Below are 27,627 nucleotides of genomic sequence, written 5' to 3'. Positions count from 1 at the left end.
GACGAAGTTTCGTGCCCACTCGATCGCGCGCGCGCGTTTGAGTGTGTTTGTGTTTACAAGTTGGACTCGGCGCTACTCGTTCGCGGAGAGATGCTTCACCATGTAGGTTTCTTCTAATTCGTATCCGAGCTTGCGATAGTAGTGTCGCGTGCCGACGCCGGAAATCACGGCGAGCTTGCTCGAGCCGTGTTCTTCGCGAGCGATGCGCTCGGCCTCGCGCATGAGTAAAGTGCCATACCCGCGGTGTTGAAAGCGACCCTTGTGTCGCGAGTGCACGGCGACGGCGGTGCCGTAGACGTGAAGCTCGCGAACCATGGAACATTTGCCCTTGAGCGCAGGCGACGTCTTGGCGGCCGTTCGACCGCACTTGCGAAGACGCAAGAGTCCTACCAAGATGTCTTGTCGCGGATCTTCGTAAGATAAGAATGTCTCCCACCCGCCATTGGCGACGTAGTCGCGACGGACGAGTTCAACGTGCGTCGGAGCGACGCGGTTATGAATATCTTGTAAGCCGACTTCGCGCGTGCGCACGTCGCGACATCTTAAGCCTAGATCCGCCATGCGCGCCATCGCGAGCTCACGAAGGTTACCCTTCTCCACGCCCGCGGTGACGAGAGGCATGGGAATATCGCGCTGGACGCGATAGACCCGGACCCAGGGTGGGACGAGCGCGAGCACTCGCGCGACTAAATCCACCAAGCGCTCGGGGTGGTAATTTCTATACTTGCCGGTGCGCCACAACTCGTACAATCCTGTACCTCGAATGACGAGCGTAGGATAAAGCTTCAAGCCATCTGTTCTAAAATCAGGCGACTCGAAAAATTCTCGAAACGACTCCAAATCGCGCTCCATGCCCACGTTTGGCAAATCCGGCATCATGTGCGCGATGACTTTAAATCCCGCGTCTTTGGCTAATTCAAAACACTTTTGCACCGCCGCCACGGTGTGCCCACGATTGGTGTCGCGCGCGACGTCTTCATAGATGCTCTGCAAACCGATTTCCAATCGCGTGCACCCGTACGACAACATCTGTCGCAAATGCGGTGACTGACAATAATCCGGCCGCGTCTCAATCGTCAACCCCACGCACTTCGTCCTACTCTGCTCCGACGCCTTCACAGCCTCATCCACGCACGACGAGCTCGCCCCACTGAGCGAATCGTGCAAATTTCTGATGAAAAAATCTCTATAATCGATCGGCAGCGACATGAACGTCCCTCCCATGAGCACGAACTCCACCTTGTCCACCGCGTGTCCCAGCCGTCGCAACTGGTCCACCCGTCCTCGAGACTGCGCGTACGGATCGTACCTCGCCCGTATCGCTCGCATCGACGTCGGTTCATATCCAGTGTAAGACTGCGTGGAGTACTCAAAATCACTATCGGGTCCTCCCGGGCAGTACACGCACACGTTGCCCGTCGTCGCTATGTGCGGGCACCGATGCGGTTTACTCATCACCGCCACCACCGCCACCCCGCTCGCCGTTCGCACCGGTTTCGCCCTGAGTTTCGGCAGCAACTGATCGCGATGTTCCACCGGCACCGCCGCGATGAGTTCGGTGAGCTTCGGCGCCTTCGAAAGCTTGTACTTGCGGCTCGTCGCGTTTTTGACCGAGTTCAAGTTCATGAATCCATCGCTCGCGTCGCGCGCGACGAGCTGCGCGACGATGTCCGCGATCGCCAGCACCTTACGCTCGCTCTCGCTGCGCCCGGCGACGTCCGCGGGGCGATCGCGCGCCATGGCGCGCGACGCCGCGGCGCGATGTGCGGACGCGCGCCCGGCGGCGCGGCAGTGTCCGCCTCGACGTCGCCGCGCGACGCCGCGCGACCGGCGCGCGCGCGCGAGCCGCGTCGCGCATGTCCGCGGTGTACGCCCTCGAGCCGCCGACGGAGGGAAAGGCGGTCGTGCGCACGACGCACGGTGAATTAGAGATTGAATTCTTTGCCCGCGAGGCGCCGCTGGCGTGCCGAAACTTCGTGCAGCTCGCGCTCGAGGGGTGCGTCGAACGCGCGCGAGAAGACGCGCGACGCGCGACTGACAAAACGACGCGCCTTACGACGCAGGTATTACGATGAGAATGAATTCACGCGGTGCGTGGCCAACTTCATGGCGCAGACGGGCGACCCGACGAACACGGGACGCGGCGGCGCGAGCGCGGTGAACGACGGGAAGGGGTTCAAGGATGAATTTCACTCGAGGTTAAGGTTTAACGCGCGAGGCCGGGTGGCGATGGCGAACGAGGGACGACGGGATAGCAACGGTAGTCAGTGGTTCGTGACGCTGGGCGAGTGCGAGTGGTTGAATCGCCGGCACACGATTTTTGGGAAAATCGTGGGAGCGACGATGTATAACGCGATACAGATAGGGAACGTGGAGACGGAGGGCGATCGTCCGATCGATCCAGCGCCGAAGATCTTGCGAGTGGAGGTGCTGGCGAATCCGTTTCCAGACATCGAGCCGAGGCGACGCGCGAGCGAGGCGGAGGCGGAGGCGGAGGTGGAGGATTTTAGAAAACAGAAGAAGGCGAAGAAGAAGCTGGCGCTGTTGTCTTTCGGCGAAGAAGCGGCGGAAGAGGAGGCGACCTTAGAAGAAGTCGGGTTGAAAGGGATCAAGTCATCGCACGATGTCGGCGGCGACGCCACGCTCGTGAGCGCCGACGCCGAGGAGACGCGCGAGGCGCTCGAGCGCACGACGCGCGAGAAGGCGTTGGCGCAAGAAAAGAAGGAACGCGTCAAAGAGCGCTTGCGCGATATGGGCGAGGACGTGAGCGATGACGAGGCCGCGTTGGCGGGCGGTGGTGGGCGCAGGGCTTGGGACGACGCCGACGGCGGCGCCGACGCGGCGTCGTTTCAGGAGCAAATGCGCGAAAAGATGATTCGAAAGCGACGCGAGTTGGGCGACGTCGATGGTGGGCTGAAAGAGATCGAAAAAGACATCAAAGAACAAGCCGACGCGTTCGCGGCGAAGCGAGACAAGCGCGATCTGAAGGAAAAGCGACGGGCGGAGAAGGAGGCGCGTGAAGCCGAGCGACGACGACGCGAGGCGACCAAACTGAAAAAGCTCGGTCTCGGCAAGCGAGCCGTGCGCGAGGAAGACGCCGCGTTGATGACGAGCGGTGAAGTTAAGCGCATCGAGGCCAAAGTGCGCAAGTCTCGCGTGTACGATCGTGAAAAAGAAACGCTCGCGCGTCTCGCCGCGTTCAACTCGAATCAACCGAAAAAGGCGCCGGCGTCGGCGACGAACAAACCGGAAGACGGCGACGAACGAACCGGTCGCGCCGGCGTTTCTCGCTTCGTCCCGCAGGGCTTGTACTACATGGAGGAGAACGAAGACGAAGAGGACGACGCGAGCGACTGGAAATCTCACAAGTTGGCCTTCGTCCCCGAGTCTCGAAACGACGTCGGTTCCTACGCGGCCGACGTCAACGATTACGAGGTCCACGACCCGCTCCTCGAAAAGGGCAAGGGCAAGTTCGCCAAAGTTCGCCAAAAAGTAGAGTAACCGTCGTCGTTAGTTTGCCAATCAATTCTACGCGTCGAGACGTCCCTCGCGCCCGTCGCCGCGCTCGAGGCGCCGTCGTGAACGACCGCGCTTCGTCGTCGTCCGACGCGTCACCGCCGATCGGTCGCCGCGCGTTCGCGCGCTCGCGCGCGGCGCGCGAACCGACCGTCCGCCACATCGCGCGCGCGATGCCCGCGAACGACGCGCGCGGCGACGAGTTCGACCTGCCGAAGTCGTGCGACGTCCTGATCGTCGGCACCGCGCTCCCGCAGGCGGTGCTCGCCGCGGCGATCGCGCGGCGCGGCGAGCGCGTCGTTTGCCTGGACGCCGGGACATCTTACGGCGACGCGTTCGGTGCGTTCGCGGCGACGACGCCCGCGCGCGGGCTGTTCGCGAGCGATGCGATCGACGGAGAGAACGCGTGGGAGACGTTCGGGACGTGCGTGGACGCGAAGACGGGACGCGTGGACGACACGGCGTCGAGGCGGTTGCGGCGGTCGGCGAACGAGGACGCGAACGCGCCGGCGAGAGGGTACTCGATCGATTTAAACGCCCCGCGATTGGCGCTCGGCGCGGATGGGTTCGTGGAAACGCTCGTGCGATCGGGAGCGCACAAGTATTTGGAGTTCAAGGCGATCGAGCGGACGTTCGTGTACGCGGACGGCGTCGCTCGAGCGGTGGCGAGTAATCGAAGCGACGTGTTCAAGGATCGAGGGTTGTCCGGGGGCGAGAAACGGGCGTTGATGCGGTTTTTGAAGGCGGTACACGTGGAGGCGATGCGGGACGCGACCGGACGGCGGCGAAGTGGGAAGAGCGGGGAAGAGACAAACGTCGCCGTGGGCGCGCCGGGAAGCGAGTGGGGCGGCGACGAATTCCAAACGACGAAAGACGACGACGACGCCGAGGGATTGCGCGTGGAAAACGGCGAAACGATGGATGCGTTTTTGACGCGGCACGGGCTCAGCGCGAGTCTTCGTGCGGCCGTGACTTACGCGCTGGCGTTACAAACGAGAGCGGATTGCGCCGCGGCGACGGCGCTCGAAGATTTAAAAGTGTACATTTTGAGCGTGGCCAAGTACGGTCCGCAGACTGGAGCGTGCTTAATTCCTGTGTACGGTGCCGGTGATATCCCGCAAGCGTTCTGTCGCGTTGGTGCCGTGGATGGTGCGACGTACGTCTTGCGTCAAGGCGTTCGCGAGTTGGACGCCTCGACGACGATTTCGGCGGCGATTTCGACGGGCGGTCAAGAGATTCGTGCGAGAAAATTCATCGTACCAGCGCCTGAGCGTTCCAGTGGACCGCTTTTGGTGCACGCTGTGTGTATTTTAGACGCGCCGTTGGTCGCGGAGTACGGCCAGATGCTCGTCGTGTTCCCGCCTTTGAGCGCCGCCGATGCGCAAACCGCCGTCATCCGCGCGCTTCAAGTGGGCTCGCACACGGGGTGTTGTCCAGAGGGCAAGTACCTTTTGTATCTCTCCACTGTCGTGGATGATGTAAACGTCGATCCCTATGCAGGCTTAAATGCCGCGCTAGACGTGCTAGTACGCCGAGGCGAAGTATCCTCTACGGCGAGCGCATTCGGCGCCGACGTCGAAAAACCCGAAGTTCTTTGGGGCACGATGTACAAGAGACGGTGCGGTCATCTCGACGACATCGAATGCTCGTCATCGAACGTGGCATATTGTCCTGGACCAGACGAACTTGCGACGTTCGAGGGCGCTTTACGCGCCGCTGAGCGTGCGTACAAAGCGCTCTTCGGCGACGACCAGGAGATGTTTCCGCTCACAGAAGGTGAGCCGAAGGAGACGACGGGCGACGACGACATGGACGCGATGCTCGAAGACTGATAAGCAATGGCTTTGTACTGATAAGCAATGGCTTTGTATTTTATATTGAAATGGCATCAAACTCGCTGAATAGGCAAACTCTAACACTAAAGAATGGTGGAATGAATAGAAATGATACACATGCACGCAAAGGACGCGAAGGACTTTAGTTCTTCTTGTTGCGCGTCTTCATCTTCGTGTTCTTGCAAATGCGGATCGAAAGCGGCGTGACTTCGACGAGTTCGTCTTGCGCGATGTATTCGACGCAATCGTCCAAGCTCAATTCCTTGGATTCGTTGAGCACGACGGTAGCGTCCTTGTTCGAACGAACGTTGGTCGCCGCTTTCTTCTTACACACGTTGACCTTCAAGTCACCAGCACGCTGGTGAATGCCGACAACTTGGCCTTCGTAGACTTCGGCACCCGGCTTGACGATCAAAATGCCGCGATCTTGCGCGCTTTGAATGGCGTAAGTAGTGACTTGGCCGGTTTCGTGCGCGATGAGCGACCCTTGGTCGCGCATGGAAATGTCGCCAGCCCACGGGCCGTACTCGTCAAAGTTTGTGTTCAACACGGCGGTACCGCGAGTGGCAGTCAAAATGGCGTTGCGCAAGCCGAGCAAACCGCGCGTAGGGACCTTGTACTTCATCTTCGTTTGACCCTTGTCGTCAGTGACGAGGTCAAGCATTTGACCCTTGCGGTTGGCGAGCAAATCGACGCACGAGCCCGTGTACTCCTCCGGCACCTCGACGAAGGCTTCCTCGTACGGCTCAACCTTGTGGCCATCGGCATCCTTCTTCGTGATGACTTCCGGCGGGCCAATCGTGAACTCGTACCCCTCACGGCGCATGGTTTCGATCAAAATCGTGATGTGGAGAGCACCGCGACCGCAAATAACAAAGGTATCGGCTGTGTCACCCGGTTCAACCTTGAGCGCCAAGTTGCGCTCGAGTTCTTGGTCGAGTCGCGCTTTCAAGTTACGGGAAGTGACGTATTTGCCTTCTTGGCCGGCGAACGGAGACGTGTTCACGGACATGGACATACGAACGGTGGGCTCTTCGACGGTAATCGTCGGGAGCGGCTTAGAGCCTTCGACCATGATGGTTTCGCCAATCATGACGTCCGGAAGACCGGCGATGGCGCAAATGTCACCAGCGCCGACGGAGTCGACCGGCGAGCGGACGAAGTTGTTGTAGATGAACACTTCGGTGACCTTGCCATTACGAGCATCCTTGTCCGGGACGCCAATCTTGACGTTGGTCGCCTTGGTCATGGTGCCCGCGCGAACGCGGCCGAGCGCGATGCGTCCCTTGAATTCGTCGTAGTCCAAGTTGGTCACCAACATTTGAAGCGGCGCGGTCACGTCTCCGACTGGGGCCGGGACTTCGTTCACGATCATTTCAAACAACGGTTCGAGTGAATCGGAGAGCTGATCCGGCTCCATACCGGCGATGCCTTGGAAGCCCGAGGCGTAGACAACCGGGAACTCACACTGCTCATCCGTCGCGCCGAGGTTGCAAAACAAATCAAACGTGGTATCAACCACATAATCCGGGCGCGCACCCTCGCGATCAATCTTGTTGACGACAACGACAACCTTAAGACCAATCTCCAACGCCTTCTTCAACACGAAACGCGTCTGCGGCATCGGCCCTTCGACGCTGTCCACGAGCAAAAGCACGCCGTCCACCATGTTCAACACGCGTTCGACTTCCCCACCGAAATCAGCGTGACCCGGAGTATCGATGATGTTAATCTTCTTATCCTTGTAAGTCACCGCCGTGTTCTTCGACAGAATCGTGATCCCACGCTCGCGTTCGAGATCGTTCGAGTCCATGATGCGTTCCTCCACTTTTTCGTTGTCCCGAAACACCTTCGATTGCGCCAACATCGAGTCAACAAGCGTCGTCTTGCCGTGATCGACGTGCGCGATGATGGCAATGTTTCTGATTTCATCTCTCGCCGTCGCGCCCGCCGTCACCGTCGCTGCGTGCGTCAAAATCGCTCATTTTCATCCGTCAGTCGTTCGTTCTGTGGATAAGACGCGTGGCGGCGGCGGCGCTTTTCGCCGAAACCAGGGGTCTGGCGCCTCGCTCGCGCCCCGAGCGCGCCGTTCGAGCGCGCTCGGGCTTCATAAAAATCATCATCGTCGTCTTCGCGTCCATCGCGGGCGTCATCAAGGCGTGGGCGCGACGTACGTTCGGCGACAGCGTTCGTTCGAGTCTGCGACCGCTTGGCGACGCATTTCGCGCGCTGCGACTTGTTCGTCGCGTTCGCGCGCGAGGTGCGCGCAGAAACCGCGACGGTGTTACTCAGGAGTTGTTGCGCGCTCATTTTGAACGGGCTTGGTCGACGACGCGGGCGCGTCGAGGAGTGGCGAATTGAATCGCCGTCTCGTGACGTCGGTAGGGGGACACCCGATAGATAAGTCCAGGGGCGCGAGCGAGCGCGCGCGCGGGCGCGCGATGGGGTCGAAGCGTGAAGGCAAAGAGCCGATAGAGACAAATTAGAACATCACAAAAGCGCGCGCTTGAGGTTTTCCGACGCCGGTTCGCCGTCGATGAGGGTCCAGTGAGACTTGCCGTCGGCGTCCGAGGAGACGCCGCCCGGGAATAACAGCTCGTGGGGTTTCGGAGCGACGCCGAGCGAGCGCCACAGGGCGACGACGGATTCTTCTATTTTTCTCGCGCTCTTGATGGCGAGCGATTCGCCCTTGGTGGTGAATGGGGCGACTCTGACGGTGAACATCCCGTGCCTATTGCCGTAGACGACATCCGTGAGGTATCTATCGCCCACGAAGATTAACTTTTTTGCGCTGTCACACGAGGGAAAATGCGCAACGACGTCGTCGACATCACCCGCGGGCTTTTTCGTGGCGTGTCTTATGAACTTTATCCCGAGCGCGCGCTCCATTGCGTCCGCCTCTTTCCCATCTGGGTCGTATTGAAACAACCCGGCCGAGTTACTATACACCGCCACATTCTCCGCCCCGAACGCTTCTTTGCACGCCTCCAACGACGCGCGCACTTTTTCATGCACTTCCAACGCGTAAGGAGTGGTCAGCGTGTTATCTTTGTCGAACACGACTCCCGCGAACCCGAGCGACTTTAGGTGCGACCAACGTACCCGCGACACGTCCTCGCACGACACCTGCGGCATCGCCAGCGCGCGATCCGTCACCGATGACTTAAAAAAAAGCGCGATACCGGCGGTGTTCATGCTTTGCATGAGCTTCCCGTACGCGCTCGGCGCGTGTGCGGGCGCTGCGGCGTCGCTCGTCGACGCATCATCGTTGGACATGCTTCGCGTCTGCGTCGCTCGTTTGCTTCGTCTGTGCGCGCGCGCGAGTCTTGATTCGTTCGTTCGCGCGTCGTTCGCGGTCGTATTCGTGCGCGTGCGGAGTTTCGTCGCGATCGACGGCGCGACGGACATGGACGGGCGGAGAATGGGGCTACTAGCGCTGCGGATTTGACATTTCAGACGCGAGGTCGACTACGGGACGAACGCAACCTGCTGCCCTCCCGCCTGCGCGCGCCCCAATCGGCGCAGCTCTAACATTAAATCATCCTGAGACATGTGCTCGAGGGCGTGCAAGTCGTTGGTATACGTCGCGACGTCGAAATTTAACTGCGCCGCGCCTTGCTTTTGCGGCGACGCCGATACGACGGCGAGCTGACTGGCGTGCATTTCACACCAAAGCATCATGCGATCGTACGCCTTTGCCGCCTCTTCTTCGCGATCGAAACAACCCAAAGATGTGGGTTTGCCGTTGCGGCGGAACTGTGCCTCCCAACGCCCCGTGGGAAACGTTTGATGGACGCCGCGATACTTGCTCGTGTACGTGCGACCGCTCGAGACGCCTTTTTGTCGCGCCACCTTGTGTACGCTCTGTCGAATCTCCCCCGCGCGTCCCGGCGACGCAGACAACGACAGGCGACCACTCGCACTCGCCGTTCCGTTCGGGACGAACCCGGCGCCGAACGTCGCCGCGCTCGCGCTCGGTTTTAAAAACTCGTACGACCCGCCCACAAAGGACGCTCGGCCCGCGTCCCGAACGTCCTTCTCGTCCCAACCTCTCACGCGTATCCCGATCGATTCCGCCGCCGCAAAATCGCGTTTCGCGCCAATCTGTTGGATAAATGATCGCGCGCGCTCGCGCGTTCGCACCGTCAGTCGCGCGTTCGCGTTCGCTCGTCGGTCAAAACGGCGTCGTCGTCCCGCTCGACTTTGGGACAGAGAAATGAACAGACTCTTCCGCCTGTGCGTCGCGCGCACGCACCCTGAGCGCGTTACACCGCGCGTGCTCGCTATAATTTTCGTTCCAGTCATCCCGTTCGCTCGATTCGCGCTCTCGTCGCTTCGTCGTCGCGGTGGGTGACGATGTCTTTTCCGGCGGTTGTTCCCCCTCGGCTCCCTTCGTAGAGTGGCGCGCGTTCGTGATGGCATCCCCGCGCACTCTCGTCGCGGTCTTGATGCCACTCATGATGCGCGACGATTCCGAACGCGCGGTGCGTTCGGGCGCGCGTTCGGGCGCGCGCGGGCGTTCGGGACGCGCGGCGCGAAGCCGCCGCGGAGCGCCGCGGAGTGACGCTTCGCGCGTCCGTCGCAGAGGTTGGAGAATACCGTTCGCAGAACGATATAGCGCGCGAACGTTAGGGCGATGAAGCGATTAGCGTTATACCAGTTCGTTTACACATAAGTTCGAGCTAAACTTTCTTCCAATACCGACACCCAATCTCTCGTCGCCTCGCGAAATTTGTCAAACCAGGCTTACGTCTTCGCGCCGCCTGTTCGAGGAGGCGTGGAAGGACGCGCGCCCATCATACTCCCAAAACCACCCATGAGTTTGCGCTCCGCAGGCTTTAATATCTGGAAGCTGCACATTAAGTTTTCATCCACCGTCATCATCGCGCCGGCGTTGTCAAACTCCCCGCAGTAATTCGGCGCCGAGAACACCGTGACGAGTTGACGCTTTCCGAAAAACTCGTAACCGTTCTCAACCACCTGATGTGCTCTAACAACTAAGTCAAAATCAAACTTGTGGAGGAAATCGCCGACGACGTCGGTACCGTAAGTGTACGACACGCCGCGGTCGTTTTCGCCCCAGCCTTGTATATCCGCATCCGGATCGCTCCATAAAAAGTCACAAAGCATTCCCATGTCGGGAATATCCGTCGGCCGCTTGATTTGAACTATCTGCTGCAAGTCCTTCAACTCCGGGCTCGGTCCACCGTGAATGCAAAAGATCTTCTCATCCACGATGGCGGCGAACGGCAGACAGTTAAAGACGTCGCAAAACACGCGCCACAGCTTTATGTTGTAGCGCCTCTTGCACTCGTCGTAGAACCCGTAAATCCGACTGATCGAGTTGCACTCGTGGTTACCTCTGAGTAGGAAAAAGTTTTCCGGGTACTTCACCTTGTACGCCAGGAGCAAACAAATCACCTCCAAGCCTTGCTTGCCGCGATCGACGTAATCCCCCAAGAACAGATAGTTCGCCTCCGGCGGAAACCCACCGTACTCGAACAATCGCAACAAGTCTGAGTACTGTCCGTGAACGTCACCACAAATCTTCAACGGCGCCTCGAGCTCCAACAAGCACGGCTGCGCCAGGAAAATTTCTCTGCGAGCGAGCGAGCGAGCGAAAGTTTCGATTTCGTCAGTCTTCGTCGCCACATCGCGCGCCATCCCGCATCCTTCCGCATCACCTCATCACCCTCAACGATTCACCAGTCGTAACGCCCGCGTCATCCGCGCTCGGCCGTCGACGACGCGCGTCGCGTTCGCTCGAGATCGGCGTCCGCCTCGCGCGTTCCAACTGCCCGGCTTCGTCCCTCCTCCCTCGACGCCCGTCGCCTCCCTCGTCCCTCCATTCGCGTCTCGCGACGACGCAAATATCGCCTCATCGCACGCCGCGCGTCAACGCCTCTCCACGACGTCGCGCGCGCGCCAATCACCCTTAGATCTTCGCCTCACCGCCGCGTCCGCGCGTCATCGATCCACCATTCCAACGTACCTCGCCGCCGCGCACAGCGCCCTGATCTCTCCCTCCGCGAGCTGCACCGTTCGATTATTCGGTTGTCCTCGCACGCTCAGCAACCGTTCGATGACGCTGTCGACGTCCAGCGTCGTCGTCATCGCGCGGAATCACCGTCCGTCGCGATCGTTCGAAATTCCCGCGCGCGCTCGTTTCACCGTCGCTCGCGTCGTCGCGCGCGTCGTTTCGCCGCTTTCGCGCGTCCGAGCCGTCGAGGGAGTTTTTTACGTCGCCCTCGCGGCGCGTCGTCGCGCGCGTCGCGTCGCGGCGCCGTGTGCGCGCCTCGACGCGCGCGCGCGAGGGTCACACCGCGCGCCGAGTTTCGCCTCGCGTGGGTTTTCGGTCGCGCGCGCGGTCGTCGTCCCGTCGCGCGACGCGCGTCGCGTCGGCACACGCGCGCGTCGCGGCGATCGCGCGCGCGCATGCGCGACGACGCGCGCGACGCGTCGCTCGCGGTGGCGTACGTCGCCCTCGCGGGCGCGCGCGGCGCGGACGCGCGCGAAATCGCGACGCATTTCGATGCGCGCGCAACCGTCGACGAGACGACGCGCGAGGGCGACGCGAGGGACGGCGCGAGCGACGCGCGGCGGCGAGAGACGCTCGGGGGAGCGTCGGGCGTGCGCGCGGCGGTGCGCGCGGCGGCGGATCGCGCGTGGGGGGTGACGATGGTGATGGACGAGACGACGGCGGCGACGGCGAGACGCGGAGGCGAACGCGACGACGAACCGGGACGACGCGCTTGGAGCGCGCGGTCGACGCGGTGCGACAGAGCGCGGAGAACGGATCGATGTCGTCGGGAGTGCGGTTCGTGGCGGACGCGGCGACGCGGGCGCGAGCGCTGGGGATCGGGGACGAGGCGACGTGGGAACACGGGCTGAGCGACAACGCGCGCGGGGCGCTGGAGATCATCGGTCGATGCGGCGCGCGAGGGATCACGACGATCGAGTTGAACAAGGCGTGCGGGGGGAAGAGCATGGATCACGCCGTGCGCACGCTCGCGGGGGCGGGATTGGTGAGTTTGAAAAAGACAAACGCGAGGAGCGGAGCGACGGAGAACGTGGCGCGGCTGCGTCGTTTCGCTCGAAGTGAAACGTCGAGAGTGGATGAGAGCGCGGCGTATAACGAAGCGTTTACTAGAATACTAGATGCGGCGCCGCAGCGAACGGCGCTGGCCAAGAGCGTCCGCGAGCGCTTGCACGAGGAATTCGCGCACTCGTCGTTGCTGGTGGGTAAAACTATGAAGCAGCAGACGAAAGTCTTCAACGCGGTCAAGCTTCAGTTGTGTCGTTTAAAGTACGTCGAACCCGTTTTAGGCGATATAGGTGACTCGTTGCGATTGCTGAGACTTTACGACGCGAACGACGTAGACGAAAATGACGTCGACGGCGAGGAGAATTTTGACGACGCGGATTGGACCGGCCGCGGCGCGCGCGCCGCCGTCGTGGCGGAACAAACGTTCGAGACGCAGCTTTGCCAACGCGTGCGCGAGTGTGGTAGTGTTAGTCAAGCGGAAATCTTGAGCGACTACGACGTTGCACCGCGAGTCTTGGAGAAACGCGTGTTGAAAATGTGCGACGATGACAAGCTGTTTCGGCGCGTCACCGTGCAGCGCGGCAAGGCAAAGGTCACCTTCTTTGCGCCGAACGAGAACGACGTAGACGTCGGAACGCGCGATGCGCCGGCGACGACCGCGAAGTCGGCCGCGTTGAAAGAAGACTTGATGATTGTCGACGACGCCACGCGTCGTTACGACATTCTTGTCGAAGAATTACGCATGAAAGGATTTCTTTACATCAATCGCTTGAGCACGTGGCTCGCCGCCGCCGAAGGCGGATTGTATAAGGCTGTCGACAAGAAAAGTATCAATGCGATCGTCGATAACGTCGTTCGTAACGGCGAAGGCGTCGTGCGCGAGATCGCGTGGAGTGTGACGGAACGTCCGCCAGACAAGATTCTGTTTCACATTGACTACCCATTTGATCCGGCGAGCGCCGAGGATGCGGCTTTTATCGAGGCGCTGAAAGATGACATTCAAACGACGGAGGTAGCGCATAGGCAGCGCACGATTAAGAAACTTGGCTTGAGTGAAGTCGTGCGCGTCGAACCGATGCAGGCGTTGCCGGCGCCGCCGGCGTCTGCAATCGCGACGCGAGACGTAGTCATGGAGGACGATGTTGACATTCGCTCTAATTACCGGACGCTTCACGACTTTCACGCTATCGGGTTGGGTTACATCAAGTCTGCGCTCGTTCGTCTCGAAGCCCTACACTTGTACTTGGTTGCAAACGTTTTCGAGCGCGGCTCCGAGGACGGCGCGATTAACGGCGACGTACTGGATGGATCAATGCCGATTTCGATTTACATTAAAGTGGTGAACAGCACGGAGTCAAAATCTATTGTCGCTCAAGATTTAGAGCACATCAAAGCCGAGGGCTTGCGCGAAAAGCTCGTGAAAGATTTACCGAGAGAATTACGTGATAAAGTACAATCGACGTATTACATGTCCAGGCTCACACAGCGATTGATGACGCTCGGATTACTTTACGAGGTGCCTCAGTATAACGAGGCGACTGAATCAATAGAACTCGTGTTAACGCTCAGAAAGAGCGCGCGATTTCAAACGAAACCTGCCGACACCGAGGATGAGAGTTCGTGGAGCGAAAATTTTGACGTCACGACCGAAACCGGCGCGCGAGAATATTGGAGTGCGCTAGAGAATACGTTTAAGGGTAAACCTGAGATGGATAACGCGCACCCGGCTATAGACTTCACTTACCCTCGAATCACTTCAGTGCGCGCGTGGAATCGCAAGTGGGCACTATCGTTGGATAACTGCATCATTCTCATGGATCGTTTACGAGAGGCTTGGGACGCACTTCTCCATCTGTTGCTCGTCCGCGCGGAGGTTTCGACCAAAGATGAACATCTGAACGATGGCTCAGCAAGTGAAAACAAATCGCTCGTCGGTGCGGCGATCGAATCTCTTGCAGAATCTGGGTTGCCCAACGAAGACGCGCTTCGCGTCGAGCAACTCGCCCAAGATCTTGATCTCCCGGACGATTTGAATCACATCAAGCAAACATGGCGAAATTTTTGCTATGCGAAAATATGTGCAGCCGTGACAGATGGAGTGGTTTCATCAGACGTGGCGGCTAGGGCGTTGAACATGTATGCGCACTACTCTCGCTTCAAAGTAAGCAGTCGTGTGTCGCAACGCTCGATTATGCCGCCGGCGAACACAGCGCGTGCACCGACGCTTCGATTGGACTCTTTATCGCACATTGAATCCCCATCGAGCGCCTTAGCAAAAGAAAACATAGATGATAGTAGAGTCGCTCCGCAAGAGTTGTTCGATGACGACGAAAGCGACGGTGAATTTGGTGTAACCACCTCGCGCAAGAAATTCATCTTTGGCCCGTCAGAGGACGAATTCTTGGTGTTTTGCATGATTCGTTTCATCGCGCTTTCTGGAACGAACGCTTTGAGAGCAGAAAAACGTGACTATCGTGCGTCAGTGGTGTACTCTGATCCAATGTGGCGTTCGCGTTATCCAGTAGTGAAGAAGCGTACGGTGGTAAAGCGTTGGAGACAACTCACCGTTGGCGAAGGTGAAGACGAAGGCGATATCAAGACCCAGAGACACGACGCTATACTTCGAATCGGGGCAGAATTTTACGAGCGCGGCGCTCGCGCTCGGCGCGATAGTGCGCTTCCTCATTTACCGTCACCGACGCCGGATAGTTCCGAAGCGATCGATCGCTGGGATGAAATCTGGGATTGCACCGGAAAATGGTCAGAGGGCATCGCGAAACAAGTTTTGCAAGCTACGCGCGCAGTCTTGCATGACTTCCCAGTGCCTTATCCTCTCTCACGACGCGACGTGCCCAAGTCACCTCGACACGGCAATCGCATGAGGCAAAAACGGGAGGAAAAAGTTCGTCGAATCCGAGCCGGTCGAGATCTCACTGAGGCCGACGACGACATTATCCTTGCGCGTCTCGCGCCAATCGCATTTCTTCGCCGACGCGCCATCTCATTTCAGGACGAGAGCGATGATAGCGACGAAGACGACGTTAGTGACTACGATGATTCAGACGTCGACGAGGAAATCACAGTTCCGTTCAAGGATTTGCACGACCACGTCGTGCCCTCGCCTCGAGTGGACGCGCTCAGTTACGCGCAGACACTCTTCGACGCTAACGCCCCAAACACTGTAGCCTGCATCGCTCCGAACGGTCCGCAAGTCCTCACTCTATGCCAAGCATTGGTCGACAATAGAGTTGCTATGTCTACCACGACTGACTCGGTGGGAGACTCGTTACCACAAGCGTTCAACGGTCAAGGTGCTGGCGATTCGACGTACTTTAAATCGCCCAACGTCGCAGTCAAGGCGATGCACAGCGTGAAGATTGAAATTCTCGACGCTTCGAAAGCGAGTGCAGAAGTCGCGGTGGAAACCGTCGGTACGCTTCGCTTGCCCGCAAAAAATTTAAAGAACGTAGAATCGAAGTGCTTGAAGATTGTTGAAAAAGCTGGCACAGCGGTACCGAGTCAAGTCATCATCGATGAACTTCGAGTGGCGAAAGTCGCCGAGACCTTTGGAGCACTTGGAGCGTACAACGTGCATCATGCGCTCGGCGTGCTTGTTTCGAGTGGAGCCCTTCGAACGGAAACGCACGAGAACGAAATCGTATATTCCATGCCTTCAGAGAACGCCATGGATTTCGCCGACAATGCGGCGTTTGAAAATTGCACACGCGCCGCCGCCGCCGTGGCGCTCAACCAACCGGGATCCTCGGAGACGCGGATCGTGAATGCACTTGGCAAATCGTACCCAATTCACCTCATTGCGCGCGCGTTGAACCATCTCGTCGACGAAGGCGTGTTGCTTGAACGCGTCACTGAAAAGTTTTTCTCCGTTGTTCCGCCTGTGCTTGGCGGTTCTACCATGGGCGACGAAGAAAACATGGCCGAGCGCCACTTCTTCATCGCCGACGAAACCTCGCCCAAGACAACGGAGTTGTTAATCGGCGATAGCGATTTCCTAGTATAGCAAGAAGCGTCTACAACGATGATAGCCTACAATGATAGACGTCTACAATGATGATAGAACATCGACTCGCCTCGACGCTTTGACAACACAACAGACTTCATTCGTCGCCTCTTCACCGTCTCATGCCGCCCAAAAAGGATAGAGCGCAACGAAAAACGACAAAACACTTCGAAATCGAGCTCGTTCGACGCGCGCGCACGCCAGAAACGCTCAAGGTACGTCAAAAGTTTCGTTCAAATTTGAATTTTCACTCACTGCGCCGCAGAGACGAGTTTGCGCGGAACAACTCGCGGCGGACGCGTTCGAGACCGCGCGAGCGCGCGTGCTCACGGAGATGTTCAACACGCGTTACGACGAGCCCACATTCGAGATGTCGCTGGAGAAATTATTCGTGCCGAGATCCGCGCCGGCGGCGTTGGGCACGCGCGCGCGCACGCGCGCGCGTTCTCGTCTCGTCTTGAACGAACAAGCGTGCGCGCTGTGTGAAACCCATCTTGACGTGCGCATCGAACATCGCTCGTTCGAATTAATTAATCCCTGGCTGCGCTGTCGCGCATGCGAACGCTTCGTGCACGCGAGATGCGCAAAAAAGGCTGGATTGCTCTCGCGCCTCTCAAGGAGCGTCTCCTGGAGATGTTCGGCGTGTCTGGAATCGGGGTCGAAGACGCTCGCGTTTTCGTAATATCGTCGTGACTGTTCGATGACGATGAGAGATGAGCGTAAAAATGGTTGTAATCATGAATATACTAACTGAATCGCCTGATTAAAACGCCTGATTAAAACGCGATTCGCGCTTGTTGCAACGCTGCCTCCATCATGGATGGCGGTCTGCGCGGTGGCGGATACGGCCCGATTTTCATCTTCGCGGCAAACGCGCCGAGTTTCTCGCGAACCAAAGCGCACGCGGCGGATAGTACCGACAAGGCGATCGTGTACTTCAACGGTACTGCTCGCGCAAAAGTCGCCACGGCAGCGGCGAGAGCGACAAAGGTGAGCACGCGAAGCGCCTTTCGCGCCTTGCCGATTTTCGCCAAAGCGCTGGCGCACGACTTGCAGTTTATCGTGTGCGAATGGTAGCGATCGAGCAAAGCCTCGCGCGTGGTTTCTTGCGGTGGCAAATCAGTGGGCATATCCTTCGGCCACGCTGGACCGCCGCCGGCGACGTCGACAATCCACTTGCGGAACGCCGAAACGTAGACGTCTGCCTTGGTGGGCATGTAGCACGACTGCGCGTATGACTTGCCTTCTTTTTGCTCAACCTCGATCAATCGCTCTTGCTTGTGCAAGAAGATTTGGTCATCCTCTAAAATTGCATTTTGATTCGTGTGCGAGAACCATTGCGGGTAAAGACCGAAAAAGAATCGCGGCAACGCCGATTTGAAGATGAATGGAAATCGCGCCATAAGTCGGCATCGGCCGGGTGTCGTCGGCACCGCGTACACGACGGTGAGCGTCGTGAAAGCCTCCGTCTTGAGCGTGTGGCGCATTAACGTCGGTGCTTTGAACTCGGTGTATTGAGACCCATATTTACCTTTCCTCGGACCTTCCTTCCATATCCCTTCGAATCCGTTCGCCGTGACGCCCGCGGCGCTCGCCAATTCCAAATTCACTGGCGTCGCATTTTCTCGCTTACCAACGCTGTTGTGATGCGTAAACGGCACATGACTAACATCCATGACGTTTTCAAGCAAAGTCGCCCAATCCATGGGAAGATCCCGAAAGATGTCTTGACACACGCACTCCGGGTCGTCGTACTCTGGGATTAGCGGCAAATCTGGCAGCGTCGCCGGCGCTTTATCCATCGAGGTCGGATACACCCAAAGCATGCCTTGCGCCTCTTTCGTCGGGTACGCCGCGACGCACGATCTCGGAGACTTCAAAGCCGTCTCCAAACCCGTCCCTTGCTCGATTTGCGGAATGGACGTGCACTTACCCTCTCCCGTAAACGTCCACCCGTGATACCCGCACTCGAGCTCACCCGTCTCGTTGACGCGTCCTTCGCTCAGCGGTACCAACCTGTGCGGGCACCTATCCGCGACGCAGCGCATCTCGCCGCTCTTGTCCCGCCAGAACACCAGCGGTTCGCCCAGGAGCGTAAACGTCAGCGGCGCGTCCTTCTCCACGTCGGCGACGTACGCCGCCGGGTACCAGTGCGCGCGCCAATCGTACGCCTCCGCCCTCGCCTCCGCGCTCACGGGCGTGTCCTCCGTCGTCTGCAGCGCGCGTCGCCGCGTCGCCGCGCCCGCGCGCGTCATCGGCGCCGGCGCGAGCGCGCCCGCGCGTCGCCCGCGCGTCATCGAACGCGTCGTCGCGTCGCGCGCGGGCGCGCATCGCGTCGTCGTCGCGCGAGAGGGACGACGCGCGCGCGCGCATCGCGAGGCGCGCGTCGAGCGAAGCGGCGCGCGCGGCGCGGGCGTCGCGACGCGCGACATGGCGGCGAGACGCGCGCGCGGACCAGGAGTGACGTCAAATTCCGACGCGCGCGATGGGAGGCGCGGCGAGCAAAGCGGAGACGAAAGAAAAGCCGAAGAAAATATGCTGCGCGTGTCCGGAGACGAAGCGCGCGCGGGACGAGTGCGTGGTGACGCACGGGGCGGACGAGGACGGGGCGTGCAGGGAGAAGATTGAGCAACACCTGAAGTGTTTGCGCGCGGAGGGGTTCGACGTGTGATCGAGCGGGGACGACGAACGCGTGGATTACAATTCGTCGCGCGGTGAGATGGAAGACGCCGCGAGGATGCGGTCGAGATCGCTGAGCTCGCGCTCCAAGGCGAAGACGGAGGCGTCGTCGCACGCCGCGGGGGCGTAGAAGACGCCGACGTATTCGCATCGAGACGGTTCTTCGATCGCGGCTAAGCGCTCTTTGTCGCCACATTTGAGGGTGAGCGTGAGCGAGCGCTTCGGACCGTTCCAACACGCGTCGCCGTCTGCGAATTTCAGAGTCATCGTCTTACCGTCGGCGTCGATTCGGACGCCTTCAGAGTTTCGTCCAAGTTGCGTGTTGTCTTGTTTGGCCTCACCAAACGGGCACGCCTTGTACACGTACTTTTCTATCTTCTGATCGAAACACAAACCTTGTAACGAAATAAGAGCGTCGTCCGGGCCGTAATCGCGATCGATGTTTTCTCGCAGCTCTCTGAGTTTATCGTCGTTGGCCTCCAGCGCGCGCCGCTCGACGTCGTACGCGTCTCGCTTTGACTTTGCCTGCGACGCGAGTACGGCGTCGCGAGGTCGACGCACGACGTCCCGCAAGCGTTTAAAGAACGAACCAACCTTGCGAGGGGGTCTCATAAAGTCGTCGCTCTCAACAGCGCCCTCGGCGGCGACTTTTTCTTCTTCGCTCGCCGAAGAGTCGTCAGCGCTCTTCTCGTCGTTTGAGATCCACTGACTCGCGATGCGTTTGCCGCGCTCCTCATCCGTCTCCTCTGCTGGAGCTTCCGGTTCGTCGACGTTAGAATTTTCCACGTCTCGTTCCGCCGCGCCTGCGTCGTTCTCGGCATCCTCGGCTTTGACCGCGTCCGCCGCGATTTTCTCCTTCGCCTCGGCTTCCTCCGCCTCCTTCTCCTCGCGAATCTTCCGCTCTTCCTCTTCCGCCGCCTCCGCCTCGACTCTCAACGCCTCAACACGCTCCCTCTTCCCGCTCATCTCCCTCTCCAACGCCGCGCGCTCCCTAATCCAGCCCTCTCGCTTTCCGTTCGCCTTGCCCGCCGCCTTCCCGCGTGCCTTCGCCCCTCTTGTGTGCTCCGCCAGCGTCGCCATCAACGTCTCTCGCCTCGCCCGCGCCTCGCTAGTGCACGTGTTCTCACACACCGTCCCCTTTCTCCCGTGCGCTTCGTCGCTACCGTCGCAGCAATCGCACACGCCGTCGTCCACTCGCGAACTCGGCACCGCGCGCGGCGTCGCCCCGAGGTTTCGACAGTAAAACGAATCCCTCCCCAGCCCTCGACCCGCGCACGCGCTCGTCCCCGGTTCGTCCGACCCGTCCGCGCAATCGCAATAATCATCGTTCACGCGCGCGATCGCGAGCGTCGTCGCGCCGTCGTCGCAGCGAAACGTCTCGACGTCGTACGATGCGATCGCCATCGGGTCGACGCCTCGCCGCGCCGCGCGTCGCGCGTCGGCGCGCATCGTCGACGCGGCGACGACGGTCGCGGACAGGACGCACGCGACGCACGCCGCGCGAAGCGTCGCGCGCGCGCGACGCCGCATCGTCGGTCGAGGCGTCGCGAAGTGCGGTTCGTGTGCCACGACCGAAAAGGCGAAACAAATCAACCATCGAGGGTTCATGACTCAAGCGACGACCCACTCGCGTAACCATCGAGGGTTCATGACTCAAGCGACGACCCACTCGCGTAACACCTTTGACGAGTCAGCACAATCAGCGCGGACCGGGCGCGCGCGGCATTCAGCGACGCGCGGCCGCGACGGCGAGGCGCGCGTCGAACGAGCGAGTGAGCGGGGCGGAGAAATAACTCGCGCGACCGGTCTCGGGACCCACGCGGTGCGAGCGCGCGCGAAAGAACGAGGCGACGCGCGTCGACTCGTGACGTTTGCGGTGCCGTGAGGAGGTGTTGAATCGATTTCGCGCGCGCGTGAGGGAGACGGGCGCGACGATGGCGGCGAGGTGGACGTCGAGGGATGAGGCGACGCCGTTGTTGCGGTCGGAGAGGCGTCGCGAGGAGGTTTCCGGTGGAATCTGGCGATGGGGCGCGCGGGCGGCGTGCGCGGGGCTGGCGCTGAGCGCGCTGGGCGTCGGGTTAGGAGAGAGACCGACGATCGTGCGCACGGTGGCGAGACAAGGGACCGTGGAAAGCGCGAACGACTTGGATCTCATCGAGTGGGTCGGACTTTCGCAGGGCATGACGACGGACGGCAAACAGGGCTACCTCAAACGTACTCAAGGCGGGAACAACTGGGCAAGAGGCGCGTACAGCGCGCGCGCCATCACGAAAGTTGGCGACGAGATTCGCGGCATTTCCGGCGACTGCATGCGCACCGACAACAGGCACTTGCAGTTTGGCTTGTCGAGCACGCCCTTGGGCCACAGCCAAACGACCATCGACTACGCCGTGTTCTGCAACGGCAATCAGGTCCGATTCCAAGAGAAGGGCGTGAACAAGTTCGATGCCGGCGTCTTCGTCGCAGGTGAGACTTTCCAAGTGATCGTGAACGACGCGGGCGCGATTGAGTTCTACGTCGACGGCGATCTCAAGTACACGAGCTTGACGTCGCCTTCTTTCCCGCTCTACGCGGACACGTCGTTTCACAACCACCTCGCAGAGCTCGCCAACGCGCGCTGGGTTCACAAGGTTGTCAAGGGCGCGAACGACTTGGCGGCCATGGAGTTTGAAGACGCGGAAGGCGTCGAGTCTTCCGCGGGCCAAGTGACGCGCACAATGGCAGGCAGTGGCTGGAACGTCGGCGCCACGAGCAAACGTGCCATCACGAAGATCGGCGACGAAGTGCGTGGCGTCTCCGCGGATTGCGACCAAACGGACAAGTCCATGATGATTGGCTTGAACTCTGGCTCGACGAACTCCGTCGACGAGGTGGTCGACTTCGGCATTGTGTGCGACAACGGCGTGATCCGCATCTCCGAACACGGCGTCGTGCGCGACGGCGACTTTGGCGATTACTTCGTCGGTGAGACGTTCCAAGTGGTCGTGCTCGACTCGGGCGTCGTCACGTACTACAAGGATGGCGCGGCGTTTGCGACGTCTGATGAGGCGCCTGCCTTCCCGCTCTACGCCACCGCGCGCTTCAACACTGCAGGCGCGTCTTTCTCTCGAGTCTCCTGGATACAGACTGTCCACGAGGGTGCGAACGACTTGGATCTCATCGAGTGGGTCGGACTTTCGCAGGGCATGACGACGGACGGCAAACAGGGCTACCTCAAACGTACTCAAGGCGGGAACAACTGGGCAAGAGGCGCGTACAGCGCGCGCGCCATCACGAAAGTCGGCGACGAGATTCGCGGCATTTCCGGCGACTGCATGCGCACCGACAACAGGCACTTGCAGTTTGGCTTGTCGAGCACGCCCTCGGGCCACAGCCAAACGACCATCGACTACGCCGTGTTCTGCAACGGCAATCAGGTCCGATTCCAAGAGAAGGGCGTGAACAAGTTCGATGCCGGCGTCTTCGTCGCGGGTGAGACTTTCCAAGTGATCGTGAACGACGCGGGCGCGATTGAGTTCTACGTCGACGGCGATCTCAAGTACACGAGCTTGACGTCGCCTTCTTTCCCGCTCTACGCGGACACGTCGTTTCACAACCACCTCGCAGAGCTGGCCAACGCGCGCTGGGTTCACAAGGTTGTCAAGGGCGCGAACGACTTGGCGGCCATGGAGTTTGAAGACGCGGAAGGCGTCGAGTCTTCCGCGGGCCAAGTGACGCGCACAATGGCAGGCAGTGGCTGGAACGTCGGCGCCACGAGCAAACGTGCCATCACGAAGATCGGCGACGAAGTGCGTGGCGTCTCCGCGGATTGCGACCAAACGGACAAGTCCATGATGATTGGCTTGAACTCTGGCTCGACGAACTCCGTCGACGAGGTGGTCGACTTCGGCATTGTGTGCGACAACGGCGTGATCCGCATCTCCGAACACGGCGTCGTGCGCGACGGCGACTTTGGCGATTACTTCGTCGGTGAGACGTTCCAAGTGGTCGTGCTCGACTCGGGCGTCGTCACGTACTACAAGGATGGCGCGGCGTTTGCGACGTCTGATGAGGCGCCTGCCTTCCCGCTCTACGCCACCGCGCGCTTCAACACTGCAGGCGCGTCTTTCTCTCGAGTCTCCTGGATACAGACTGTCCACGAGGGTGCGAACGACTTGGATCTCATCGAGTGGGTCGGACTTTCGCAGGGCATGACGACGGACGGCAAACAGGGCTACCTCAAACGTACTCAAGGCGGGAACAACTGGGCAAGAGGCGCGTACAGCGCGCGCGCCATCACGAAAGTCGGCGACGAGATTCGCGGCATTTCCGGCGACTGCATGCGCACCGACAACAGGCACTTGCAGTTTGGCTTGTCGAGCACGCCCTCGGGCCACAGCCAAACGACCATCGACTACGCCGTGTTCTGCAACGGCAATCAGGTCCGATTCCAAGAGAAGGGCGTGAACAAGTTCGATGCCGGCGTCTTCGTCGCGGGTGAGACTTTCCAAGTGATCGTGAACGACGCGGGCGCGATTGAGTTCTACGTCGACGGCGATCTCAAGTACACGAGCTTGACGTCGCCTTCTTTCCCGCTCTACGCCGACACGTCGTTTCACAACCACCTCGCAGAGCTGGCCAACGCGCGCTGGGTTTACCGAATCATTGAAGGTGCCGATGACCTTGAGCCTGTTGAGTTCCTTCTACCTGAGAATGCGACTCTTACACCTGGATCTCTCGCTCACGTGTTGAGTGAAGAGGCGGCAAAACGCATCGAAGAAGCTTCATTACTTGCTTTCGCAACGAGTCGTTCATCAATTCGCGGTTGGAATGACACCAAAAAAGGCGTGTCTGCCGATTGTTCCGACAACAAGTCACAGATGATGTTTGGACTCATGGTGCAAGGTGATCAAGATGCTCAGTTGAATGAAACCGCTGCGAATGAAACCGCTACTGCTCCGGCGCAGACGAACCTGTCCTTTGCGATATACTGTGATGCCGGAACGTTGCGTCTCCTTGAAGATGGAGTTGTCATCAAAACAATCGAGCCACATCGACGTCCCGAGCCGAATACACCACATGGGATTGAAGGCCAACTTCAAGTCCCGACCCCGGAGAACGATGCTCAAGGTCCACCGCCTTCAACACATCTTGGTACTTCGCCAGACTTGGCACTTGATTCATTGGATAGTGATTCACCCGAATACATAAATGACCAACACAATGCGTCAGCCTTCCAAAGGCACGAGCGCATTGTCGAGCCTCCTTCGGCGTACAGCCCTGGAGAGACATTTTCTATCGTCATCAACGAGCATGGTGTCATCGAGTATCTGCAAAATGGTAATGTTCTTCATGTCAGCACTAAAAGTGTTGAATTCCCTCTTTACTCCCAGGCTCGAATCTTCACCGAAGGTGCGAAGCTAAGCCACATGCATTGGCTAAACATGATGGACTTTGAAACAGTCCAGCGATGTGAAGTGTCACACGGCGACGTGTACTTGCCGGTTACACCTGAAAAAATGGACATTGTGCGCTCGACAAGTAAACGCGCCGTAACTAAAATTTATGACGAAGTTCGCGGTATTTCTGCGGATTGCAGTGACACAACAACGAAAATGATATTCGGTTTGAGCAGCGCTCATTACACACCCTCGGATGGCGATGCTATTGAGTATGCCGTTGGTTGCAATGCCGGAACAATGGAAGTTTACGAAGACGGTGAGCTTATGGCCACGATCGGAACATACCTCGCGGGAGAAACGTTCCAGGTCGCATTTAATGACGAGGGTATCGTTCACTATTATAAAGAAGGACATTCTGTCTACAATAGTAGCAGAGAACCGATCTTCCCATTGTTTGCCGATGGATACGTTGATGAAGGTGGAGGACACCTCGAAAATGTGAAGTGGATAAAAGTTGTTCATAAAGGTTCACGGGATCTCGATCTCATCGAGTGGGTCGGACTTTCGCAGGGCATGACGACGGACGGCAAACAGGGCTACCTCAAACGTACTCAAGGCGGGAACAACTGGGCAAGAGGTGCGTACAGCGCGCGCGCCATCACGAAAGTCGGCGACGAGGTTCGCGGCATTTCCGGCGACTGCATGCGCACCGACAACAGGCACTTGCAGTTTGGCTTGTCGAGCACGCCCTCGGGCCACAGCCAAACGACCATCGACTACGCCGTGTTCTGCAACGGCAATCAGGTCCGATTCCAAGAGAAGGGCGTGAACAAGTTCGATGCCGGCGTCTTCGTCGCGGGTGAGACTTTCCAAGTGATCGTGAACGACGCGGGCGCGATTGAGTTCTACGTCGACGGCGATCTCAAGTACACGAGCTTGACGTCGCCTTCTTTCCCGCTCTACGCGGACACGTCGTTTCACAACCACCTCGCAGAGCTGGCCAACGCGCGCTGGGTTCACAAGGTTGTCAAGGGCGCGAACGACTTGGCGGCCATGGAGTTTGAAGACGCGGAAGGCGTCGAGTCTTCCGCGGGCCAAGTGACGCGCACAATGGCAGGCAGTGGCTGGAACGTCGGCGCCACGAGCAAACGTGCCATCACGAAGATCGGCGACGAAGTGCGTGGCGTCTCCGCGGATTGCGACCAAACGGACAAGTCCATGATGATTGGCTTGAACTCTGGCTCGACGAACTCCGTCGACGAGGTGGTCGACTTCGGCATTGTGTGCGACAACGGCGTGATCCGCATCTCCGAACACGGCGTCGTGCGCGACGGCGACTTTGGCGATTACTTCGTCGGTGAGACGTTCCAAGTGGTCGTGCTCGACTCGGGCGTCGTCACGTACTACAAGGATGGCGCGGCGTTTGCGACGTCTGATGAGGCGCCTGCCTTCCCGCTCTACGCCACCGCGCGCTTCAACACTGCAGGCGCGTCTTTCTCTCGAGTCTCCTGGATACAGACTGTCCACGAGGGTGCGAACGACTTGGATCTCATCGAGTGGGTCGGACTTTCGCAGGGCATGACGACGGACGGCAAACAGGGCTACCTCAAACGTACTCAAGGCGGGAACAACTGGGCAAGAGGCGCGTACAGCGCGCGCGCCATCACGAAAGTCGGCGACGAGATTCGCGGCATTTCCGGCGACTGCATGCGCACCGACAACAGGCACTTGCAGTTTGGCTTGTCGAGCACGCCCTCGGGCCACAGCCAAACGACCATCGACTACGCCGTGTTCTGCAACGGCAATCAGGTCCGATTCCAAGAGAAGGGCGTGAACAAGTTCGATGCCGGCGTCTTCGTCGCGGGTGAGACTTTCCAAGTGATCGTGAACGACGCGGGCGCGATTGAGTTCTACGTCGACGGCGATCTCAAGTACACGAGCTTGACGTCGCCTTCTTTCCCGCTCTACGCGGACACGTCGTTTCACAACCACCTCGCAGAGCTGGCCAACGCGCGCTGGGTTCACAAGGTTGTCAAGGGCGCGAACGACTTGGCGGCCATGGAGTTTGAAGACGCGGAAGGCGTCGAGTCTTCCGCGGGCCAAGTGACGCGCACAATGGCAGGCAGTGGCTGGAACGTCGGCGCCACGAGCAAACGTGCCATCACGAAGATCGGCGACGAAGTGCGTGGCGTCTCCGCGGATTGCGACCAAACGGACAAGTCCATGATGATTGGCTTGAACTCTGGCTCGACGAACTCCGTCGACGAGGTGGTCGACTTCGGCATTGTGTGCGACAACGGCGTGATCCGCATCTCCGAACACGGCGTCGTGCGCGACGGCGACTTTGGCGATTACTTCGTCGGTGAGACGTTCCAAGTGGTCGTGCTCGACTCGGGCGTCGTCACGTACTACAAGGATGGCGCGGCGTTTGCGACGTCTGATGAGGCGCCTGCCTTCCCGCTCTACGCCACCGCGCGCTTCAACACTGCAGGCGCGTCTTTCTCTCGAGTCTCCTGGATACAGACTGTCCACGAGGGTGCGAACGACTTGGATCTCATCGAGTGGGTCGGACTTTCGCAGGGCATGACGACGGACGGCAAACAGGGCTACCTCAAACGTACTCAAGGCGGGAACAACTGGGCAAGAGGCGCGTACAGCGCGCGCGCCATCACGAAAGTCGGCGACGAGATTCGCGGCATTTCCGGCGACTGCATGCGCACCGACAACAGGCACTTGCAGTTTGGCTTGTCGAGCACGCCCTCGGGCCACAGCCAAACGACCATCGACTACGCCGTGTTCTGCAACGGCAATCAGGTCCGATTCCAAGAGAAGGGCGTGAACAAGTTCGATGCCGGCGTCTTCGTCGCGGGTGAGACTTTCCAAGTGATCGTGAACGACGCGGGCGCGATTGAGTTCTACGTCGACGGCGATCTCAAGTACACGAGCTTGACGTCGCCTTCTTTCCCGCTCTACGCGGACACGTCGTTTCACAACCACCTCGCAGAGCTCGCCAACGCGCGCTGGATTTCGGCCGTACCGACGCCAGCCTGAGCAATAAATAATACCCCCGCCGTAAGTTATACTTGCGCAGTTAACAGAGATGAACCAAAAAAATCGAAAAATTGAAAAGAGTCAAACGTGTAAGCAGAT

At 59.4% G+C, this 27,627-nt stretch overlaps 12 protein-coding genes across 12 annotated transcripts; 5 read left to right on the top strand and 7 right to left on the bottom strand.

Annotated features, from left to right (window-relative positions):
- Window positions 1-61: 61 nt before the first annotated feature.
- HAG3503 (predicted protein) lies at window positions 62-1,754 on the bottom strand. The gene has a single exon (XM_001421163.1). The coding sequence runs from the start codon at window positions 1,738-1,740 to the stop codon at window positions 73-75; it is 1,668 nt and encodes a 555-aa protein (XP_001421200.1). The 5' UTR covers window positions 1,741-1,754; the 3' UTR covers window positions 62-72.
- Window positions 1,755-1,856: 102 nt separating this feature from the next.
- Window positions 1,857-2,586, top strand: OSTLU_7470 (predicted protein; the record flags this gene model as incomplete). The annotated part of the gene is made up of 2 exons (XM_001421343.1): window positions 1,857-1,996; window positions 2,064-2,586. Coding segments are annotated over 2 exons (663 nt in total), but the record flags the coding sequence as incomplete, so codon positions are not given.
- A 1,103-nt stretch (window positions 2,587-3,689) lies between these two features.
- OSTLU_17984 (predicted protein) lies at window positions 3,690-5,348 on the top strand (the record flags this gene model as incomplete). Its single annotated transcript, XM_001421342.1, has 1 exon — window positions 3,690-5,348. The coding sequence occupies one exon, from the start codon at window positions 3,690-3,692 to the stop codon at window positions 5,346-5,348; it is 1,659 nt and encodes a 552-aa protein (XP_001421379.1).
- Window positions 5,349-5,493: 145 nt separating this feature from the next.
- On the bottom strand, window positions 5,494-7,302 carry OSTLU_43212 (predicted protein; the record flags this gene model as incomplete). The annotated part of the gene is made up of 1 exon (XM_001421162.1): window positions 5,494-7,302. A coding segment is annotated over one exon (1,809 nt), but the record flags the coding sequence as incomplete, so codon positions are not given.
- Window positions 7,303-7,940: 638 nt separating this feature from the next.
- OSTLU_5256 (predicted protein) lies at window positions 7,941-8,558 on the bottom strand (the record flags this gene model as incomplete). Its single annotated transcript, XM_001421161.1, has 1 exon — window positions 7,941-8,558. A coding segment is annotated over one exon (618 nt), but the record flags the coding sequence as incomplete, so codon positions are not given.
- Window positions 8,559-8,819: 261 nt separating this feature from the next.
- OSTLU_17981 (predicted protein) lies at window positions 8,820-9,810 on the bottom strand (the record flags this gene model as incomplete). Its single annotated transcript, XM_001421160.1, has 2 exons — window positions 8,820-9,455; window positions 9,607-9,810. 2 exons carry the CDS (start codon window positions 9,808-9,810, stop codon window positions 8,820-8,822), a joined length of 840 nt encoding a protein of 279 aa, XP_001421197.1.
- A 210-nt stretch (window positions 9,811-10,020) lies between these two features.
- On the bottom strand, window positions 10,021-11,637 carry OSTLU_27323 (predicted protein). The gene is made up of 2 exons (XM_001421159.1): window positions 11,344-11,637; window positions 10,021-10,950 (listed from the first exon to the last, which is right to left on the bottom strand). The coding sequence occupies exons 1-2, from the start codon at window positions 11,463-11,465 to the stop codon at window positions 10,098-10,100; spliced, it is 975 nt and encodes a 324-aa protein (XP_001421196.1). The 5' UTR covers window positions 11,466-11,637; the 3' UTR covers window positions 10,021-10,097.
- Window positions 11,638-12,151: 514 nt separating this feature from the next.
- Window positions 12,152-16,417, top strand: OSTLU_27322 (predicted protein; the record flags this gene model as incomplete). The annotated part of the gene is made up of 1 exon (XM_001421341.1): window positions 12,152-16,417. The coding sequence occupies one exon, from the start codon at window positions 12,152-12,154 to the stop codon at window positions 16,415-16,417; it is 4,266 nt and encodes a 1,421-aa protein (XP_001421378.1).
- A 776-nt stretch (window positions 16,418-17,193) lies between these two features.
- Window positions 17,194-18,672, bottom strand: OSTLU_43309 (predicted protein; the record flags this gene model as incomplete). The annotated part of the gene is made up of 1 exon (XM_001421158.1): window positions 17,194-18,672. The coding sequence occupies one exon, from the start codon at window positions 18,670-18,672 to the stop codon at window positions 17,194-17,196; it is 1,479 nt and encodes a 492-aa protein (XP_001421195.1).
- A 218-nt stretch (window positions 18,673-18,890) lies between these two features.
- Window positions 18,891-19,088, top strand: coxC (cytochrome c oxidase Cu chaperone; COX17; the record flags this gene model as incomplete). Its single annotated transcript, XM_001421340.1, has 1 exon — window positions 18,891-19,088. A coding segment is annotated over one exon (198 nt), but the record flags the coding sequence as incomplete, so codon positions are not given.
- Window positions 19,089-19,201: 113 nt separating this feature from the next.
- Window positions 19,202-19,621, bottom strand: OSTLU_7884 (predicted protein; the record flags this gene model as incomplete). Its single annotated transcript, XM_001421157.1, has 1 exon — window positions 19,202-19,621. A coding segment is annotated over one exon (420 nt), but the record flags the coding sequence as incomplete, so codon positions are not given.
- A 1,409-nt stretch (window positions 19,622-21,030) lies between these two features.
- OSTLU_27318 (predicted protein) lies at window positions 21,031-27,615 on the top strand (the record flags this gene model as incomplete). Its single annotated transcript, XM_001421339.1, has 1 exon — window positions 21,031-27,615. One exon carries the CDS (start codon window positions 21,031-21,033, stop codon window positions 27,526-27,528), a length of 6,498 nt encoding a protein of 2,165 aa, XP_001421376.1. The 3' UTR covers window positions 27,529-27,615.
- Between the last annotated feature and the right edge of the window lie 12 nt (window positions 27,616-27,627).

The sequence above is a fragment of the Ostreococcus lucimarinus genome, chromosome 14 (genome assembly GCF_000092065.1).
Source record: "Ostreococcus lucimarinus CCE9901 chromosome 14, complete sequence".
Taxonomy (NCBI): Eukaryota; Viridiplantae; Chlorophyta; class Mamiellophyceae; order Mamiellales; family Bathycoccaceae; genus Ostreococcus; species Ostreococcus sp. 'lucimarinus'.
Note: the sequence above shows the minus strand (reverse complement) of the source record. Positions and strands in the feature narration are given on the sequence as shown.